Source organism: Citrus sinensis, chromosome 6 (assembly GCF_022201045.2).
Source record: "Citrus sinensis cultivar Valencia sweet orange chromosome 6, DVS_A1.0, whole genome shotgun sequence".
NCBI classification, from domain to species: Eukaryota; Viridiplantae; Streptophyta; class Magnoliopsida; order Sapindales; family Rutaceae; genus Citrus; species Citrus sinensis.
This window is the reverse complement of record NC_068561.1, coordinates 19895197-19912545: the sequence shown is the minus strand read 5'-3', so window position 1 is coordinate 19912545 and position 17349 is coordinate 19895197. Positions and strand designations below refer to the sequence as shown.

General features: G+C 31.3%; 1 protein-coding gene and 1 pseudogene across 1 annotated transcript; one reads left to right on the top strand and one right to left on the bottom strand.

The window, feature by feature from the left end:
• Nucleotides 1-5691: 5691 nt before the first annotated feature.
• LOC102622072 (pentatricopeptide repeat-containing protein At2g20710, mitochondrial-like) lies at nt 5692-8129 on the bottom strand. Its single transcript, XM_006481612.4, has 2 exons — nt 7666-8129; nt 5692-7097 (listed from the first exon to the last, which is right to left on the bottom strand). Exons 1-2 carry the CDS (start codon nt 7975-7977, stop codon nt 5952-5954), a joined length of 1458 nt encoding a protein of 485 aa, XP_006481675.1. The 5' UTR covers nt 7978-8129; the 3' UTR covers nt 5692-5951.
• A 2448-nt stretch (nt 8130-10577) lies between these two features.
• LOC102624135 (40S ribosomal protein S5-like) lies at nt 10578-13724 on the top strand (annotated as a pseudogene).
• Nucleotides 13725-17349: the final 3625 nt, after the last annotated feature.

The following is a 17349-nucleotide window of genomic DNA, read 5'->3' as shown; positions in this document are numbered from 1 at the left end:
TCCCCTTTTTTACAAGATCTCCGCATCACTGGAAATCCCTCTTGTTGGCCATAAGCTTTGTAATATTCAAATATTTCATCCGAACTATTAAAACACATCCCAACCGTAGGTTCTTCCACCAAATTTTCATTATTTCCTTCAAAATTAGCCTCCTGTAAATCTTGTTCATCAACCTCCACTTCATGAACCTCCAATTCATCAACCTCGTCCATTATTGCTGCAAATTTAATAAATTATACCAAATTCATTAAGTTTAGAAACAAATAAAAATAAAAATTGGTTATTATTAATTACTTATCCCTAATTCGTTATGTTTAGAATTAGAAGGAAAAAAATTGACTATTATTAATCACTTATCCCTAATTCATTAAGTTTACAAACAAATAAAAATATAAATAGATATTTTTAATTAACGATTCAGCAAATTAATTATTATTAATTAGTTATCCCTAATTCATTAAGTTTACAAACAAATAAAAATATAAATAGATATTATTAATTAACGATTCGGCAAATTAATTATACAAATGCTCACGGTTAAGTAAATTTAAATACAAATACTCATGGTTGAACTCACTAATTAAAATAAAACATCTCAAGATTCATAAATTAAAATGAAATAACTCAACATTCATAAATTAAAATGAAACAACTCAATAAATTAATGTAGGAACAATAAATGCTTACCAATTTTGTAATGTAGAGATTCAGCACTTTCACAAATCAGTTCTGATTTTTCAGTTTCCAAATCAAATCCTAAACTTAGGGGTTTTCACTTTGTAAAGCAATGAACTCCTCTTTCTCTTTCAGACCTTCCCGAAACCAAAGGAAATAGCAAAAGAAAAAGCAAAGCAAAGCAAATAAGTGGACCACAGTTGGAACACAACAAATGAAATGAAATAAGTGGACCACGGCACGTTGACTGTCCTTCCCCAACTTTTTCTTTTACATAAAGCAACTGAAAACACTTAATTCAAAAGCAAAGCAATACGAAACGGTGCGTTTCATTTTTCGGGGCGCAGATTCAGGGAGCAAATTCGGGGTAAATAACTTTTCCTTTGCGATTTAACTGATGTCAAATTTAACAGAACACCTTTTACTTCATTTTATTCATAAGATATTAAGAAATATTATAATACTTTATATTTACATACATTATTAAAATTTTATTTAGCACCTTACACTCTTTTTATTTATTATTTTTATAAATATTAAAGTACTTATTTGTTTACATCCAATATTAGTAGGGATGGCAATAGGGAGGGGAGGGGAGGGGACCAATCTCCCCGTACCCATCTCCGATATTTTGAGTATGTCTCCGTCCCCTCCCCATCCCCGTCAGAATTATTTGAGAGAATCCTCATCCCCTCCCCGAATAATAACAGGGGATCCCTGAGGGTCCCCGGTCCCTGAATAACTAATACATTTTTTTGTTTTCGATTTTGAGTTAATCATATTAAAATAAAAAATTCAAATAAAAATAAAGTTCGAAATATATCTTATATTAATATCCATTACAAAAGTCACATACATTAAATTAGTAAGTAACGCAGCATGCAAGAAATATAAACTTCTTTTACAAACTATCATGAATAAATTAATAGTCTAATACAAAATTGTTACAAATAAAATCGAATTTAGATTCAAAATTAACTTTTTCAATGGTGATGTGGGCACTTTATAAATGTGGATTATTCCCTTTACAACACAATAGTTAAATCGGAGCAAATCAAGAGCAAATATTAGATTAGATTAAATTAAATATTAAAATTGTAATTTGCTGTGGGCAATTATAACATCTAAAAATAAATAAAAAATAGATTTAAGTTTAAAATATTTAAAGAATATTAAAATTAAAAAAATTTGGGCTAATAGAATCTACTCGGTCTTTTTAATGTCCTAAATAAAAATTTAGAACTTTAATTAGTTAATTAGGCCTAAAAGTTTAATAATATAAATATTTTTATTTTTTATTTTTACCAATATTTATAATTTTATAATTTAAATTTTATTATTTATTTACTAGTAATTTTAAAAAATTAAAATAAAATTAAAAATTAAAATGGGGAAATGGATAAAGGATGAGGATTCCACCTCATCCTCGTCTCCTTCCCGAATAAGAAATTGGGTAAAAAAATTTTTCCGTCCCTTCTCCGAATAAGAAATTGGGTATGAAATTATCCATATACCCTCCCTGAATGGAAAAAATCCCCGAGAGTACCCGTCCTCGTAGAAATTTTTGTCATCCCTAAATATTAGCATCGATGGAAAGACAACAATACCCCTAAATTTATAAATTAAAAATAAAATTTTAAAATTTTTTGCTTGTTCCTCTCACTTTCATCTCCGTCGTCATCAGTCAGTAACGATTAAAAAAGAAAGAGAAAATAAAAATCTCAAAGACTCACCCATCACCTTTATTCTCTCAATAGTTCATGAACAATACAACAATACCAATACTAATACCAATAAAACATAATTACACGACTCGGACTCTTTTGATTCTTGTTTCACCAACACAGCAAATTCCGAGTTTAAAAGGCTTCATTCATATTCTTTCAAAACTTGACATTTCATCATGGTATGGTTTAAGTTAAAAGAGTTTATTGTTAGTTTCTACAAACTCCTTAAAATGATTACATTTGAACGATATCTTACATCGAGCTTCTTCTCCTTGATGTTGATAACTTACATATAAAATACTCTCTTCGTGTTGGGTACAAAACAAAACCAGTGCAGCCATCACAACTTCCAAAGGCTTTACTTCTTTATACCAAACATTCCAAACTATCATAATTATATCAATTCTAACTTAACACCTTGTAATTCATTTTACACAAAATGGATCTCCTGTAAGAATGTCGCAAAAGACAGCTTCAAACTGGCTAAGGGCAAGAAGAGCACTTGCAGCACCAGAAGTTTCTTTCCTAAGCTCATCAGCAAAACCAAAACTTTCAGAAACAGGCAAATAAGCATGAACCGTGAAAAGTGCAGAACCTTCATGCATTCCCTCCTTCAGCACCCGGGCCCGCCTTCGAGAAACCACTCCATACATTTTACTCAAAGAATCAATCGGTGTGTTCAACTCACAAAAATACATGGCTTCAACAAGTCGGGGTTTCTTCTTGAGCACAGCTTGTCTACATGCATCTTTAACAGCTGTCATAACTTGCCCAGAGAAGATGCCATGCTGCTCAGATTGTTGGGAAGTTTCAGAGTCAACAATTTCCCAGCCACAGGAGAGATGTAAGCCTCAACAATTGTCGAAGTTCCGTCCTTGACAACCAAGATCCGTCGGTAATTGGTGTCGGAAACCACCTCAGTCTCGCCCTACTCCGTGCTCCCAAACTCAACTCATTCTTTGACTATTTGTTGTACTTCGTCACCGCAAACTGCCCGATCTCTCTCACATGCGGCTCCTTGGGGTCTTCTATCGGCTTCCATCCCTCACCCAAGACTCCTTTACGGTCGACGACGGCCAGGAGAGGGATTGTTGCCACGGCTTTTCATGACCCCAAAATGCCTAAATCTTGCGCTTTATCCATTTTCTTCAACCTTTGTCAAGAATAGAGCTAGCAAAATTTGACACGACCCGATTACCCGACACGAACACGACATAAATAAATGGGTATGGGTCGTCAAATTTAACATAATTATTAAATGGGTCGGGTCTGGGTCAACACGATTTTTTTCTGTGTCGGGTTTGGGTTAAAATTCTTGACCCATTTACCCGATCAATGACCCGATTATATTTTCTATTTTAAAATAATTTACATATTCTTATAATTAAAATTCAAATATTAGAGATGATTTTCTTTTTTTTATTCTTTAAAAGGGTGAATATAAATACAGTGTTTTATTTATAAAATTTTACATATATTTAGAACTTCAATAGTATAAATGTGTAAAAATTGATAGACATGTATATTTTATAATATTTATATATATATATATATATATATATATATATATAAATTAAAACCTCAATAGTGTACATGTATAATATATTGGTAGATATGTATATTTTATAATATCGATAAATTATGTATGTATGTATTTATGTATATACGTATGTATGATAATGTGTAAATATTTGATGTAACTTTTGTTCAATATATAGATATTAAACGGGTTATTGGGTAACCCGATTATTTTTCTGTGTCGGGTTTGGGTCTCAATATTTTGATACGATTATTAAATGGGTCGGGTTTGGGTCGACCTAAATTTGACACGACATGAAACCGACACGACACGAACACGACCCGATGACCCATTTTGCCAACTCTAGTAAAGAAGGGTAATTTTGTCTTTTTAAGATTTATGAACAAATTATAAATGAAAGGAGTGCAGGATGGTCAATGATATTGAAATCATAAAAAACAAAAGTTGGGGTACGGTACAACTATTGCAGCATAGCTGGACCCATTCTAACGTATGGAAAGGGATAAAAAAACTCACTAAATTTTAAAAAATGTATTGTAAATCTTATTAATTTGTAGAGTAGTTGCAGCTGTAATTTTAGGGAAGAATATGATATTATAAGTTTTATACGTCATTTATTAAAAATACAATCATTTTTTTTTGTGAATATACAATATTACCTATTTCTCAATTAAAGTAAATTAAAGATTAATAGAATATAAAAGTTATATATTTTTTAAAACTATTAGAGGATTTTATGTTTCTGTTCCAAATATTAGAGGACTAACAGTCCTTTTTTTTCTAATAATAAACTTCTATAGCTGACTATATTTTAATATTTAATTATATTATTGCGTTAAAAATTAAATTACATTTTCTACTAGTTACTATGAATTACGTCATCCTCAAACTATCTGATGTAGGCAAGGTTTGGGAAAATGCCTAGCATAATTTTTGGGCCGGTAACTAAAACTCCTACCCATGTTTGGTTGGAAGAAATTGTAGAAGAGGAGATGTACAGAAAAGAAAGAGTTGAGAGAAAATGAGTAAAAAATAAATTTACTCTTATTTTTTTTATTTAACTAAATACGAAATTTATTTTTCTCTCCTCATTTTTTTCTGCTCATTTCCTCTCTTCTCTTTATATTTCTTCAAACCAAACATAAGTGTTTATTTTAGGATATGTAATATACCATTTCAAACTTCCAAACATAGAAATGGAATGTGATTCATAGGATTTTATTATTATAAATCAACAGATCATCTCCAATTCCTTCATTTTGGCCCCAATTACTTATTTGAAGTTTTCTTTCTAATTTTTCGAAAATTTTCTCAAATTTTTATTTTTATTTTATTTTCTACAAGTCAAATTGATTTTTTTTTTTTTTTACTTGCGCTTGATTTTGGAAATTTAGTTTTATTATTACTTAATAACTTGAATTCGGCTATTTTGATAAGTTCACAGTTTAGTATAAAAAGGTGTCAAAACCAGCGAGAGTTTCCCCATTCTTCTTTGATCCATCTTAGGACCGAGTGGCAGGCTCGAACCCGAGTGGAAGTGCGATGGCTCTCGAAAATCAAGACCGTAAATGGATTCGAGTACCATTCTGATCACCTCTTTCACGATCTTTTCTATAAGTAGAAATACTGTGAACCGTCTTAGCAGATTCAGTCTCTAATTGGGCAAGTGTCATTCCCAGACACTCATTCTGGACTTGTGAAACTTTACAAGCATTGGTCTTAGCTTGAAGTTGGTTTTGAAGAAACAAATCTAGTAAAAGCAGTTTTATTATAATGCTGCATGTAAACTGAACAATTTCATCAACTTTCTGAACATTATTGCGCCTTCCAATCAAAATACATGGAAAGCTCTCACAAAATAAAGCCGTCATACTCCTTTTCTTGTTGTAATTTTGTGTTTGCAGCGTTTCCTCTTCTTAATACTGCTAACATTCTTAAGGTTCGAAAGTGATTCTCCCTTCCCAGCCAAAGAATTACCAGATAACTCAGCTGCGTACAATCCAATTTGATTACCCATTTCGAATATTATTTAACAATCTATCTTGAAGATCTGCAGAGATAATTTCCTTGCCGGTAAGTAATTTTATGAAATAATCTGCCCCCTCAATATCTCTTTCCTTTTTATAGTATCCCAGACAGGCAGCCAAACATTCCTTGCTTGGCTTCCACCTGGTTCCGGCTTCCAAAAGCACTAACGCTTTCTTCATTGCTTCCACTCCTTTCTCACTTTGATTATTTTGAAGATACCCCGTTGCCATAAGATACCATGTCCTGACATTAGGCTCTGTCCCCCTCAACTGTGCCTTGTAGATAAGAGTTTCAGCCTTGTGCAAAAGCCCTCTTCTGCAGTATGCATCGATCAAGTGATTTGGAATTCGGATATCATGACTTAAATTACGAGACTCCCACTCCTCAAAAATCTTCTCAGCACTTTCCATGCCATCAAATTTCAACAAGGAAGATATAACACAAATATAGCCCCTATTGTAAACCTTCAAGTTCTGCTTGTAGCGTTTCCAAACTCTTAAAACGTCATCTTTATTCCCACATGCTGCATATTGTGTGATAACAAAATCATATGCTCTACTGAATTTGTTGTGCATCATTAGTACCTCAGACTTCCTTAACACTGCCAAAGCCTTGTCCGAAAGCCCAGCTTTTACATATCCACTAGCTGCTGTAGCATAAACTGTCCAGTCTAAAACAACACCCCGATCCGCTTCCATCATTGCCACAATCTTGTCAATTCCCTCACCATCAGAAGCAGCTGCACACGCACTGAGAAGGATGCTGAATGTATATTTGTCACAATCAATACCCTTTTCTTCCATTTCGTGCATCAGACTGTCAAGTTTCTTGTAATTTCCAGTCTGATAATAAACATTCATCATGGAATTGTAATCTATAGTTTTTTTAACCAACCCCCGATCCCTCATTTGCTGCATGATAATCTCTGCCTTTTCTGCAGATTTTGCACAGGCATAGGCATTGAGGAGAGCAATATAAACGCTGGGAAGCTTTAACTTTTCTGGAACACAATTGAAATAACTTGCTGCTTGTTCTATTCCCTGAACTTTAGCAATCAAGTCTAGCCTAATGGCAACATCAGCAGGTGTGAGTACGAAGTTGCTCTTCTTGGTCATCCACATAGATATCTGGGAAGGAAGGGGGACGGGGAGATAAACCAATGAGATGACAAAAAATTGAAATCATAAAACAGAATAAGCATCCTTACTAATAACAAGAAACCAATGGTTCCACTTATCACAGGTAGCTCAAATCCAGTATGCTTCCCCGAAAGTCGAATTTACAGAAAACAAAAAACGGCTCCCTTGATCAGTCTCATTAAGTTAAGTAGACTTGTTAATGCTCAATCAATATATTCTCATCAACCAACAGGACCATCAACAGGCTTGGGAGCAAAGGTGGAAAAATACAGTCCAAAAACTAGTAATGAAACTGAAATCGTTTCAATTTCAGACAATCCATATATGAACTACACAACATAGAGCAAAAATGAAAGTTTTAGCTATCCGGGTTCATGAGGCTAGGCTATCCCGCTACAATTCCCAAATCTACTACCACATCTCAAAATGCCATCAAAGGGAAACACGATACAAATTTTTTGGAGCCATAAAATCATTACAGTAACAAACATTTTCAACAGAACTTTTTTGAAAATTGCAATGCAAATAATAACAAAAATATTACGACTTTTAATACCTGGAGAGCGTGAGAGAATCGTTTGTACAACCGAAACTTCTTAATGATGATTCGGAGCTGTTCCATATCCAATGGGCGTCCTTCTTCGACCCATTGATCGAGCAGCGGAACCATTGAATCATTTGGGTCCCCCATTGGAGAAAGCATGCGGTAAAGCTTATACATTGATGAACCCTTCCGCAAACTAATTGTCACTTCTCGAGTCGAAGTTCCTGTCGCCGTCGAGTAAGAGGAAGAAGAATCCAATACATTTCCGAGACCCAATTGTGCTTTGATGTTGTACAGCGTTGTTCTCAGGCGCACAAGCTTCATTGCAAGAAACAAATTCAGTTTACACTTACGATACTTCTTTATCTTTTGAGTTGTTCTGCCGGATCAGTCGCTCAAGACCTTTGGTCTCTACCCGGACCCGATGAAAAAAACTACGGAGCGGAGTGGAGCAGAGCAGGTTTAAGCCACCTAAGTGCTTATCCTTTTTTTTTTTTTTTTTAATTTTCTCAAATGAAGGATCTTTGGGTTGGGCCTGGCATGTTTGGTCCCAGTTCTTAAATTTTATTTTCCTTTTAATCAACAGCATTAAACTCTTCAAGTAAGGTAACAATATCAAATCAGTTATTCCTAGGGTTAGTTTGAGATTTCGGGGCTGATGAAATAAGTTACTTATTTTGTGTAAATAAAATAAGCTACTGATTAAAAAAGTAACTTAGTGTTTAGTAAATTGTATTATTGTGGTTACTGTGAGTTTAAAAAGTAGAATACATGCGTTTGATAAATTTTATCACAAAAGTGTTGTTTTATTATATGATGACCAAAATAAACATAAGTTTTAATTACTTGTTATTTTTAGAGTATATATAAATTATTTAGACATATCTTTTTTCTTAAATATGTAAAATTACATTAGAATATGAACTTATATTAGAAAACTCGATTAGAATATGAACTTACCGGATCAAAACTGGAGAGAATGTAAGTGATTATGGTGGTAACTAAATTATGGCAATATTGGGAAAGAGATTAAGGATAGAACCTTTCCGAAAAGAAAAACTAAAGTTTTTAAAGTATCTTTTATGATTGTGTGCATGTTACATAACAAAAATGTGATCAATGTTAGGATAGATTCCCGTGAGCCTAAGGTTGCTAAACAAATTAAAACTTATTGCTCATGATTATGAATTAAGTTGATGATTTTATTCTCGCCAATACAAGCCATTGTTATAAAGATGATATTCACACAATTTTTTTAAGTTTTATTGTAACCAAGCTACGTGACAACAGAAGCGTTTAGTGATTTGTTGTGATCTTATATGATCACCTACCTATCTAACTAGAAATGAATAAATTTAAAAGATTTTGATTGAGAAGGAGATTAAAGGATAGAACCTTTCCGAAAAGAAAACCTAAAGTTTTTAAAGTATCTTTCATGATTGTGTGCATGTTACATAACCAAAATGTGATAAATGTTAGGATAGATTCCCGTGAGCCTAAGGTTGCTAAACAAATTAAAATTTATTGCTCATGATTATGAATTAAGTTGATGATTTTATTCTCGCCAATACAAGGCATTGCTACTAAGATGATATTGACATAATTTTTTTAAATTTTTATTGTAATCAAGTTACTTGACAATAGAAACGTTTAGTGATTTGTTGTGATCTTATATTTCTATTTACTAATATTTTATTGATAGTTGTGTTTAATTATTTGAAGTGCCCGAGAATGTTAATGTCGTTGTTGGGATAAAAACCCTCAAAAAAACATAGTGCTAGACTTTTCATGGTTTATACTTTCATAATTGTTGAGATTTTTTATGTAACAAAAATGGTATTTTAATTCTTCATTATGTGAACTAATTTATAGATTTCCAAAAAAAAATAGAATTTCTTCAATCAGATATTGTTTTAGTAGAATTTTAATAAACAAAGATTTTAACAAACTATATTTGATTGCTTCTTTGTCAATTACGGCCTTTGAGAAAAATACATAATTATCTCGACAAACAAAATTTTTAAGATCATGTTATGAGAAGAATGAAGTAAAGTTGTTAAGTATAATATATATATATATATATAAGAGATTTTAAAGTGCGGGAAAGTCCAGGAAAACTTTAAAACCGCACGGTTTTAAAGTCTTACAATTTTAAGCTTTTAAAATCATGCGATTTTAAAATTTTCTCATACTTTTCAGCACTTTAAAATTCCAGACTTGAACATTTCTATATATATATATATATATAGTTGGTTTAGCCATTACAAAAATGTATAACCTCTACTTTCCAATTCAGAACATCAAAATTTGTGATTCTGCTAATAAATAGTAATATTCCTAATTCAAAATATGCTACAATGAAAATAAACTGATTTAAAAAATTATAAGAGTTTTTGTCTTTTGGCATCTAAAAGGATCCACGTTAATAATATTATTAGAAACAATTAATTATTTATTGTTTGTTAAAATACGAGGGCATAATATTTATTAACCAACCGATACTTAATTTTTTTTTCTATAAAAAATTATAAGAGTTTTTGTCTTTTGGCATCTAAAAGTATCCATGTTAATAACATTATTAGAAACAATTATTATTTATTGTTTGCTAAAATACGAGGGCCTAATATTTATTAACCAACCGATACTTAAAATTTTTTAATTTTTTCTATAAAACCAACCCTAATTCGCTACCTACTTGTTGTATATAAATAGTGGGAAAAAAAAAAAAAAAAACCCAGCTTTTTGCCTCCTAACACTCAGAAGTGAACTAAGCGAGCGGCAGCCGATTCTTATTATTCCCTCTCAAACCTCTTCAGGTAAACTAACCCTTTCTTTTTTCTTCCGCTTTCTTCTCCGTCGCTGCATCTTGATTTGCTTCATGAGTTCGAAAGACATTATCTTTTAATATTTTGTTGTGTAGGTAAGAATGGCGACTGCTGTAGTGGCACAAACTCAAGACCCATCACAGCCTCACGACGATGTGAAGCTCTTCAATAGGTGGACTTTCGAGGATGTTCAGGTTTATCTTCTTTAAATCCTTCTTTTTGCATTTGGTTACTTTTTATTTTTTTGGTTGTCTCTTTGGATCTGTCAGCTACTATTTTTGGTTTTGTGTTATTTTTTTAAAATTTTTTTCTAGGGCTTTTCATTTTGAGAATCTGCCACGACTACTTGACGTAGTAAACCAACCGAAACTTGCTCCAGTACTTGCTCTCATGCCATTTCCACGTGATGCATGTTTCGTGCATGGCTTGCATGCTCAAGCATAGTCTTCATATTTGCTGTTAGGCTTAGGTGTTCCACGCGGCTCCTTATCAGCATGTGATTTCATGATTTCAATATTGGAGTTATTTTTTCTTTTTTTTCCTTTGTACTATTGATTGGGATTTAGTGGTTCTGGTGATAGGATTTATTCAAAACTAGTATTTGGCTTCAAATTTGCATTTTGATTGCTTAAGAGTTGTGTATGAAAAATAATATATATTTTACACTACCCAAAATATGGATTGATTAATATGTTTTGATCTGTGGTAAAAACTTGGTTTGATTATTTATGTGATTCTTGCGTAGGATTATGGTTTAATGGATAAACTGGAGGAAACAGAGCAAGGTTTAGTGGTGTTGATATGTTTGTATAGTGTATTTTAAGTCTGGTGAACACTGCCTGTCAATTGTTTTTTTCGTAATGATGTGTTCTTCCAAACATTTTTTAGTACTTTATCATACTCGCATTTTGACCAACTTGTAAATCTTATTTTTATAATTTATTTCTTTTCTGTATTTTTATTGGTAATTATTTTTGCCAACTTGCAAGTAGGTTTTTGTTATGATTATATTCTAGATATGTTCGAATTTTTTTGTGTAGATCTTTTGATTATCGCATTCAGATTCTGATTTAATCTGTAAAGTATCCCTAAAATTTGAGAGGAATTACCCTAATAAACTTATGCTGATTCAAAAAAAAAATCAATATGAATTTTTAAAATCAACCTCTTTTATTTGTAAAAGACTTGAATCTAGAAAAAAAAATTAATATATATGAGGGTAAATGAAGAATTTATAAATGAATGAATGAAAGTGTCATATAATTTTCTTTATCGCAGTCTGCCACAGTAAAGTTTAGGTAGGAGTAGGTTCCAAAAATAATATTTAAGATTAATGTTAACACTCTTGTTTCAGACCACCCATCAACTCTCTTTATAAAGAGTTATAACACAAATTTTATTTTTTAACAACTCTCTCTGTACACAAACTTTTTCGATTAATAATTTTTATTTTTAAATTATCTGATTTTGACATTTTGTAAATCTCAATCAATAGGTGAGTGACATGTCTTTAAACGATTAGATTGGAGCACACGCAACCTATGTACCTCACACAGCTGGGAGGTACTCATTGAAGCGGTTTAGGAAATTACAGTGCCCAATTGTTGAGAGGCTCACAAATTCACTTATGATGCATGGAAGAAACAATGGCAAGAAATTGATGGCTGTTTTGATTGTCAAGCATGCCATGGAAATTATTCATCTCCTTACTGACCAGTAGGGATGGCAAAAATTCCCACGGGGACGGATATTTTCGGGGATTTTTCCCATTCAGGGAGGATATAGGGATAATTTCATACTCAATTTTTTATTTGGGGAGAGGACGGGGATGGGGTGGAATCCCCATCCCCTACCCATTTCCCCATTTTAATTTTTAATTTAATTTTTATTTTTTAAAATTACTAGTAAATAAATAATAAAATTTGAATTATAAAATTATAAGTATTGGTAAAAATAAAAAATATCAAAATATTTATATTATTAAACTTTTAGGCCTAATTAACTAATTAAAGTCCTAAATTTTTATTTAGGACATTAAAAAGACCGGACAGATTCTATTAGCCCAAAACTTTTGTTTTAATTTTATTATTCATTAAATATTTTAAACTTAAATCTATTTTTTATTTATCTTAAATCTATTTTTTATTTATTTTTAGATGTTATAATTGCCCACGGCAAATCACAATTTTAATATATAATCTAATCTAATATTTGCTCTTAATTTGCTTCGACTTAACTATTGTGCTGTAAAGGGAATAGTCCACATTTATAAAGTGCACACGCCACCATTGAAAAGTTAATTTTGAATCTAAATTTAATTTTATTTGTAACAATTTTGTATTAGACTATTAATTTGTTCATGATAGTTTGTATCCCTTGCATGCTGCGTTACTTACTAATTTAATGTATGTGACTTTTGTAATGGATATTAATGTAAGATATATTTCAAACTTTATTTTTATTTGAATTTTTTTATTTTAATACGATTAACTCAAAATCGAAAACAAAAAAAAATATATTAGTTATTCGGAGATCGGGGACCCTCGGGAATCCCCTGTTATTATTCGGGGAGGAGATAAAAATTCTCTTAAATAATTTTGACGGGGATAGGAAGGGGACGGTGACATACGTAAAATATTAGGGATGAGTACGGGGAGATTGGTCTCCTCCCCTCCCCTCCCCAATGCCATCCCTAGTACCAAAACCCAATTCAAGTCATTGTTGATGCTGTCATCAACAGGTACTATTTTTTTTTTTTTATGTTGCATGCGAATATATTTCATTAATTATGGCATATTTAGAATTGCTTTTTTTTATTTTTGTGGTGTTACAGTGGTCCTCGTGAAGATGCCACAAGAAGTGGCTCTGCTGGTGTTGTTAGACGGCAGGCTATCGATATCAGCCCCTTGCGCCGTGTGAATCAGGCATTATATTTGCTTACAACCAGTGCTCGCGAATCTGCTTTCCGAAACATCAAAAGGATTGCTGAATGCTTGGCTAATGAACTCATTAATGCTGCCAAGGGTTCATCTAACAGGTAACTAAATTTGCTAACTTATACAGTTCTCATTCGCCGAATGCGAAATTACATGGACAAAGCTAAAATATTATTAATTTTTTTAAAGAAAAAAAAACCCTTATTCACACAATTTTCCTTTAACTGTGTTCTTTAATTGTGTCAGCTATGCAATCAAGAAGAAGGATGAGACTGAGAGAGTTGCTAAGGCCAATCGGTTAAGACTTTAAAAGAAATTAAGTAATTCCTCTTGGTTTTTTTCTTTTTCATCCTTGGACAGGACATGAATTTATGGTTGTTGATCTTGTAGCATTTACAGCTAATACTCTCCTTATTAATTTGTTTTGCGTGAAAATCTGACTATAAGGATGAAATAGTATAACCTAGAACCTTCTAATTCGATTAGAGTAATAATTAAATCCCAAATGAGAAAGAAATTATTGTCATACTATTTCATCCTTATAGTCAGATTTTCTGTTGTATTTCTGTTTTAATTTTCTCTTTTTCAAAGAATTTAGAAATAATTAAATTTACGATTAGAAAATTCTAACTTAAATTTAATAATATCTCCCAGATATGTGAGGCGTTGAACTCCAATGTAATCACTCACCTATAAATTGAGATTTACAAAGAGTCAAAATCAGATAATCTAAAAATATAAATTATTAATCGAAAAAGTTATATAAATTATTAATCGAAAAAAGTTTGTGTAAAGAGAGAGTTCTTAAAAAATAAAATTTGTATTATAACTCTCGACAAAGAGAGTTGATAGGTGGTCTGCATCAAAAGTTTTAACATTTATCTTAAATATTATTGTTGGGTCCTATCTAGATTTTACCATGACAGATTGCGATAAAGAAAATTTGGTAACACTTTCATTCATTCATTTATAAATCCTTCGTTCACCCTATATATCTTAAAAATTTTGTTCTATATTCAATTTTTTTGCAAATAAAAGAGGTTGATTTTAAAAATTCATATTGATTTTTTTTTTGAATTTTATTAGGATATTTCCTCTCAAGTTTTAGAGGATGCTTTGCAGATTAAATCAGAATTTGAATCCGATCCAAAGATCTACACAGGAAAATCAAACACATCTAGAATATAAATATAACAAAAACCTAGTCACTGTATATATATATGTTAAAGAAAAATGAAGCAGTAATGTTAAAGAGAAAAAAGGTGGAAACTTAACGCTAACATCCTTGAAATTTTATCGATTAGATAGCTTTACATCATAATGCGGCTAAGATGAATCCTGATGAGCCTGTTTTGGCACTGCTGTCGCTGCGTAGCCATTATTGCCTATTCACAAACTAATAATCAAAATAATTGAGAATAAGAAATTGATAGAGCATTAGGGTTTCAGAAAACGGAGTGCTACCCCTTTGAAGTTCGCTGAGTAAGGAAAAAAGTATGGAGAAAGAAAAAATTAGAGTAGGGCTTTTGTAAAATTATGTACAGTAACAGTTGTAGCGTAAAAGCCGTAATACCAAATGTAGCCTAATAATTAAAGGAATCTCTACAACAACCATGCATTGACCACCGGTTCACCATGTACTATATAATAAAGCTCTGCTGAGGGAGTTCCTCGGTGTCCAAATAAGCACCTTGGTTTTATCACCTCAAGCATTCAACAATCATATTGTTGGCACTATCTTTATATTTAGTTGACTCTTTGAGATTTCGCAATTTCAGCAGGTCAAATTGCTTAACTCGATCCTAAAGCTTTCAATAATTTTTTTTTTTTATCATGGGTATTACGGTTTTCATTCAACTTATTTACTTCTATCCGAGTCTCTCCATACCCATTAGGCAAGTGCATGCATCTCTGGAAACTTCACCCACAATAACCTTGATGACCGTTTTTCACCCACATGCCGCCAAGTGCTGTGCCCCAACCCACAAGCTTCATTCCCATCATCATTTTTCAGGCTACACGGAAAGATGGAGAAGGTTCAAGGGTTTTCTTGTGAAAAAATTATATAAAAAATAAAATAAAATTCTAACCGTGGGCTAGGTTCAGCAGTGTCTCTAGCAATTATCCTCCCGTATAAAATTACTGGGAGTTGTATAAATGTAAAAATATATAAATTGTAATTTATAATTGAGGTATTAAGATGGAGCTATTTTGTGTTGAAAATAAAAAATTGGTTCAAATCTCACTCACTTGATCAATATAAAATGATATAAGAGTTTTTTTTTTTTTTTTTTGAATCCTACCTGGTTATTACCATGCCATTTAAGGCTATCTATTGGCACTTAAATCATTTGTTGGGGTAACAATTGGATAAAAGCACTATTATTAAAAAATAATAGGGTAAACTTTTTAGGATAATTCGATAATAAATATAATATTGTTCCACTTAGCTCTCATCTAACAGACAAAACCATCCAATGCGAATTAATTAATGTGCTAATCTTACAGCACTAATCAAATAATGATTTTAAGAAGGTAGAAGTTAATCAAAAAGTAAGATTACTAACATTATTGTGAGTATTCATGTGGATTGTTGTTGAGAGGATAAAAAGTAATTCTGATGAACTTGGTGTTTGATTCAAAAAATAATAAAATAAAACAAATCACCTTAAAGTATAGCAGATTTTGAAAAAAAAATATATATCTGCTACTCATTCCGCATTTGGGTGTTTATAATGCTGCCAAGTATTGTACAAGAACGTACAAGCTTCATCATTTTGATAAACATTCACGACCAAGATTTGAGAAGAAGAAGACGAATGTAGGGTCTTAATATATAGGATCACTAGCAACGACTATCTTACCTGATAAAATTGCTGCAAGAGGAGTTTGTGAAAATATTTAGTGGTAACAGATGCATTTTAGTCCTACTTTATAGTATTAATGTTTATCAGTTTTTTTTTTTTTTAAAAAAAAAAGCTTCTATAATTAAATTACTATTTAGGATAAAATATCATTCCTTAACTCTCATCGAATTAACAAACTCATTCAATGTAGAATTCTTCTTCATTCAACTTTGGAATCTCCTCCCAAACCTCATAATTCATATCCTAAAATCATATTTAAGTTTTAACAAACGCTTATGGATATTAATTTTGATTAAAAAAATTATGTGTATTATTTATATAAAAATTTATTTCGAACCATTTTTAAAAGAAAAATGAAGAATTTTCGGGTCAAATTATTCATGAGATGCACACAGGTCAATATATTCATTTTCACATGATTTCAAACTTTATCGACAAACAACAACCTCCGAGTAGAGAAATTTCCTAAAGAAAATAATAAGTAAACTATTTAGTATTACTATTTACTTTACGCAGTAAATTGTGCAAGTAACCGGGAAGGATTTGAAATTTGAGAAAATTTGTTTTAGTAAAGCAAGATTGCCAATTTCCCCTATTGCTTATCTCTTACTATTCTTATAGTATCTAATAATTTTCCTGACAACGTAATTTTACAACATTATCTTTATTTCACATAGATTTTTGTTTAGATTAATTTTAAATTAAATAGATTAAAATTAAACTAAAAAATTTAAATATTATAAATATAAGAAATATATATTTCAACGTGAACAAGCAATTAAATAATTAATAATAAGATATTTTTCTTTTGTATTTTGTTATTTTTAATATTTTTCTTACAAGAAATATTATTTACCAAGCAGATGATCCATTTAGGTCTCTTTTCCCTTAAATATTTTGGATAATTTATTATTAACAAGTATGGTATAATTACTTTCAATACCAAAACAGACTCATTCAAAAACATAAAAAAAATAAATTTATTTTATAGGAAAATAACATCAACAATGATCTTCCATTAAGTTCAGCCAAACCCAATGGAAGTTTGGCCATGAAATATAAGTGTTA

Coding starts and splice junctions, on each gene's coding strand:
- LOC102622072 (XM_006481612.4), bottom strand. CDS start 7,977: ATGAAGCTTGTGCGCCTGAGAACAACGCTGTACAACATCAAAGCACAA. Junction 7,098..7,665: donor GATTCTCTCACGCTCTCCAG/GTATTAAAAGTC, acceptor CTTCCTTCCCAG/ATATCTATGTGGATGACCAA.